The sequence below is a fragment of the Pyrus communis genome, chromosome 14, assembly GCF_963583255.1.
Source record: "Pyrus communis chromosome 14, drPyrComm1.1, whole genome shotgun sequence".
NCBI classification, from domain to species: Eukaryota; Viridiplantae; Streptophyta; class Magnoliopsida; order Rosales; family Rosaceae; genus Pyrus; species Pyrus communis.
The window spans coordinates 21,643,762-21,648,457 of record NC_084816.1 but is presented as its reverse complement, the minus strand read 5'-3'; the positions used below and the strand labels follow the sequence as shown (position 1 = coordinate 21,648,457).

At 43.8% G+C, this 4,696-nt stretch overlaps 1 protein-coding gene across 1 annotated transcript; it reads right to left on the bottom strand.

Moving 5' to 3' along the window:
* Positions 1–336: 336 nt before the first annotated feature.
* Positions 337–4,429, bottom strand: LOC137715904 (TPR repeat-containing thioredoxin TTL1-like). The gene is made up of 7 exons (XM_068455264.1): positions 3,152–4,429; positions 2,462–2,657; positions 2,172–2,353; positions 1,752–2,085; positions 1,446–1,650; positions 1,254–1,360; positions 337–1,128 (listed from the first exon to the last, which is right to left on the bottom strand). Exons 1-7 carry the CDS (start codon positions 4,072–4,074, stop codon positions 976–978), a joined length of 2,100 nt encoding a protein of 699 aa, XP_068311365.1. The 5' UTR covers positions 4,075–4,429; the 3' UTR covers positions 337–975.
* Positions 4,430–4,696: the final 267 nt, after the last annotated feature.

Here is a 4,696-nt window from a genome sequence, read left to right as displayed (position 1 = left end):
AAACTAGAGGCATATGAGGTAAGAGCGTGTTTAGAGGTGCCTCTGGAAAAGCTAAAAGCGTTTTTCCATCGCTACAAGCACTTCTGACTACACTTTTCCCAAAAAAATACATAAATGTACTAGGTCATAAAGGCGTGTTTTGGAGAAGCACATCCAAATTCAATTTAATTCTATAAAAGCACTTGTAGCAGAAACGCTTGTGAGCGGAACATGCACATTAACTCGACATGATTGGATCATTTCAGTTGCAGATTCAAGGTGAGAGAACATGATACAGAATTGAACCGATGTAGAGTGAGAAACAAGAAGAGAACAGTAGAAATTTTTATTGTTAAATAATTGGTTTGAGAAGGAAACAACAATAACAGCACATCCACCATTCATTCACAAACCCAGTAAGTACCCACCACATATCTCAATCTCCCTCATGACTTCCATTCTTTTTTTGTATATATCATCACATATATACATGTACAGATGATCCTCTTCTACATCCAGCCACCCATCTCTCTCTCCTCTCCCTCCTCTCCCTCTCTCCCTCTCAAATAAAACTAAAAGCAAACTTAACGATTGTACAGAATTTCTTTTTTTTTCTTGGAAGTGAGGATCCAGGAACCAGGCCGGGCTATATCGGAATGAAAAATGAAAAAAGTTCGAAGATATTCCAAACCAAAATGGGAGAGAAAGAGGGCATAGGAGAAGGGAGGAACAAAGTGGAGCCAGAGAGCAATGAGGAATGAATGAATAAATGCAAACTGAACAAGGAACTAAGCTACCTCTCTGGGATCCACTGGCATTGGCTGCTAATGAGATTATTTGGTGATTCCGATAATGTAACAGGTATCTGGTAATCCTTATGTGATGGGAGGAGGAACGGAACGGAAGGGGAGTTCCTAACAAACTGGGGTGCCGGGCAGCAACAGGAGAAACTCAAAAATATGGCTGAGATGCAGAATTACAGTACAGTCCTGAGTTCTAAAAGCTATAATGCCTGACCGAGTGTTCCAACATATCGCGACTGGGGCGCACCATTTCCTTCACTCGGCTCCCATTTTTGTAAATCTTGAATGTTGGTACAATCCTTACATTTTCGCTGTTTGCAACTGCCGCGTTTTCTTCAATGTCAACCTATGATCCATGACCGTAATAAGTATAAAAAAAATTGTTCTCTTAAAAGTACTTTAGTAGCAATCACAGGTGCATGCAAACTTCAGTCAAACTAGTATATGATAAACATCAATCAGCAACTTTACCTTGAGGAAATTTATGGATGGGTAGCGACCACAAAGCATGTCCAGAAAAGGTGATATTTGCTTGCATTGCAAATCAGAGGCGGCTTTGAAATGGACCACGGAGACACCTGTAAATGCAAAGTTTTAGGCACTTGTGCAATGACGGAGGTGTAGAAATTATAAGGTGACAGAAGCATAGATGGGAAGGCCTACCTGGTAAAGATATCACAGCTCTGAACTGCTCAAGACCTAATATTTCTTCCACTTCACGGCCAAACTTCAAATTAGAAACTTCTTCCTCACGGGATTTTTTTAATGCAATTTGAGCATGAAACAAAGATTCAGCAACTTCATTGTCATCAGGGAGCAACCTTCTCAAGACCTCATAATCTTTTGAAGCCTCTATCCATCTTTCTAGCTGCAATACACAAAAAACTAACAGACTAAATTGCAGTCTCTTAAAAGAAAAATTTACGAACGGAAAGAAACGAAAATGAAGAGGTTTAGACATGCATTTACCTTTCTGTTTGAGGCAGCCCTTCGGAGAAGGGCTTTTGTGTAATTATGTTTAATACATAGGGCCTGGTTGCAGTCTTCAATGGATCGCTCCCACATCCCAAGTTTAAACCAACAAGCCGCTCTGTTGCAATAGAGAACAGAGTTTGAAGGATCAACCCTTAGACCTTCTCCATATGCTGCGCAAGCTTCTGTGAACCTTTCGGACTTGAAGAGATCATTGCCACGGGCACGAGCTCTCATAACCAAGCGCACATTACTTAGCAGCACTGCAGCTTCAATGTTTCGGGAATCAATCTGTCCTGCTTTCTCAGCAGCAGTAACTGCATTCTCAAACCTGCAACACATCCATCATCTATTCTCACTCTCCACAAAACCCTTAACCATATTATTTCGGATAAAGCCTAAATTCTTTGAACTCACCTTCCAAATGCCAATTCAATTTGGGCCAAGACAAAGTTAGTGTAAGCTTCAGAAAGCATCCCAAAGAACTTAGATTGTGAAAGGTCGGAATGAGTGTCTAATCTAGGTGTATTCAATACGACTGATTCGGCGTCATCAATTTGGTGGAGCTTCAGAAGCGCTTCCGCTCTACACATATAGAGCTGTAAATTCAATTTGAACAAGTTCAGCATTTTGCTTATCTTTTCACTAAATCAAATAATACAAATCCACGTATACAAACTTTAAAAAACTCGGGAATCGATATTTACCTGAGGAGAAGAGTCAGCTCCAGAAGCAATAGTAGAATCGCATTCCCTCAATACACTTCTCCAATCTCCTACACGACGGGAATCTGTACATCTTTTTAGATGCTTCTCTACTGCCTGCAATTTCTGTAACTCAGCTGGATCTGGCTGCAGCCCGGGAAAACAAAGGTGTCTCCGGGCATTCTCGACCCGCCCTAACCTGCAGTAAATAGGATTAAGTCAAGTAAATTTCCTGCTACATTAAGCTGAAGAGATGCATCGAAATTCAGTCCACCTACAGTTCCATAAACCAGCAAAGGCTGGATTCTAAGAATGTAAAACAACACGAACCCAGAAAGTTTGAAAGTCCACCCAAAAACTCTAAGAAGGTTCCAAGAAGCTTTAGATATCGAGGAGTTAGCAAACTGCAATACAACTATTCACACTTGCCCAATTCAACCAAATACTAGATCGAATCATGAAGTAAACGCAACATACAAGAAGGTAGTAAAAGCAAACAAGAAAACACAGAAGAACCATTCAATGAATCCGAATCGAAAGGGCAAACCGCAGCAGATCCCGAGACCAAGCAAGTAGGCATTCTCAACAATGTTGACCAACTAATTAACAAGATTAACTCTAACCAATTCGCTAATCACATCAGCTTCAGAAAAAAATAACTGAGCTTTACTGCTTTACATCCCAATAACTCACCTAAGAAACAAAGACCCCAAACGCTGGTGAGCTCTGCCATAACTGGGATCCAACCTCACCGCCTCCTCACATTCCCTCACCGCCTCCGTCAGCCGTCCTAGACCCGTTAATGCTGCCGCGCGGTTACTCCGGTAGGCAGCATTGGCCGGAGACAATGCAATCGCCCGATCGTACAAGCTCAAAGCCTCTGCGAAATGGCCTCTTCTGTACTGCTCATTCCCAGCTCTCTTCACCTCCTCTGGATCCACATTCACCATTGTTCTCTTCAACAAGTCTCCGTTGCCGCCGGTACCCCTCGAACTCATGGCGCTCGCCCTCAAACTCAGGGAACTCGCTGCCTCACTGCTGCCGCCTTTAGCAGCCTGACCGCCCCGCATTATGCTCCCATGACCATAATTCCCCGTACCCGAACCCAAAACGTCGGTTCTGGAGCTCCGGTTCGGGACCATACCCGTTTTTAAGAATTTCCCAGATGGGCATATGTTCCCCGTGGGCAAAACACTGGGCGGCGGAGAGCTCACGGAGCTCTGACCCGAGTATATAAGCGGGTGGGTGGAACCCGTTGTATGACCCGGTTTGAAACTGCGGGTGTTTCCAGCGGATCGGGCGCTATCTGCGGCGGTGGGACTGCTCTCGCTAGAGCCGGATAGCTCGCCGGAGTGGTTGTTGGGGGCTGAATCGGCCCTTCTGGCAACTGGGTTGGGCCCATTTCGGCCGGAAACCGATCCGGATGAGCTGGAGCTACTGCTTGTAGCAGTGGCGATGCCGCCGCTCTGGCGAGTCCGAAGAGGCGAAACGGGCGAACCTAGATCGAGTTCTCGGAAATCGGGCTTGTTGGCTTCGCAACTCAGCGAGTCACGGAATCGATCGTTAAGCGAGTCTAGGCCGAGCTGCTCCGAAATGGGCTTCCCGGAATGCGACATTTCCGAAAACAACAGCAAAGCTCCTATCTTTTTTCCGATTTTCTCTCTCTCAATCTTTAAATTTCTGTTCTTTCTTTCTGGGCCGTCGTCTTCCTCAGCAATGTGTGGCAGTGAAGCTGTTCCGATAAGAAGAACGATGACTGCTGGCAGATACAGACGCAGAAAACCCCAGAAGCAGCAGAAGGAGAAGAAGAGATTCTGATGAAGACATTAAGGGGTAGAGAGAGAGAGAGAGAGAGAGAGAGAGAGAGACAAAGAGGGGGGAAAGAGCAGCCGAGATGGGGATCTCGTGATATGAAAGAAGGAAGCAAAGAATGAATGCGAAGTCCTCTTTTAGAAAACGAGAGGGAGGAGAGAGAAGGAGAGACAGAGAAAGGAGAGAAGTTTTTTATTGCTTGTTTTTTCTTTCTTCCCTTTTACCTGCTCCTTCACGAGACAGGCTTTTGAGGTTTCTCTCCTTTTCTCTTCTTGTTGTATTTTTATTCTATTTTTCCTTTTTCTTTTCTCAATCTATAACTCTTAAAATCTTTTTTTATCATCGCCGAGCGTGTTAATGTTCACAATTCTGTTTATTATTATTAAAAAAATATAAATTTTGATATTTATATTTGTTCATTGCATA

Coding starts and splice junctions, on each gene's coding strand:
- LOC137715904 (XM_068455264.1), bottom strand. CDS start 4,074: ATGTCGCATTCCGGGAAGCCCATTTCGGAGCAGCTCGGCCTAGACTCG. Junction 2,086..2,171: donor ATTGAATTGGCATTTGGAAG/GTGAGTTCAAAG, acceptor GATGTGTTGCAG/GTTTGAGAATGCAGTTACTG. Junction 1,361..1,445: donor AGCTGTGATATCTTTACCAG/GTAGGCCTTCCC, acceptor TTGCATTTACAG/GTGTCTCCGTGGTCCATTTC.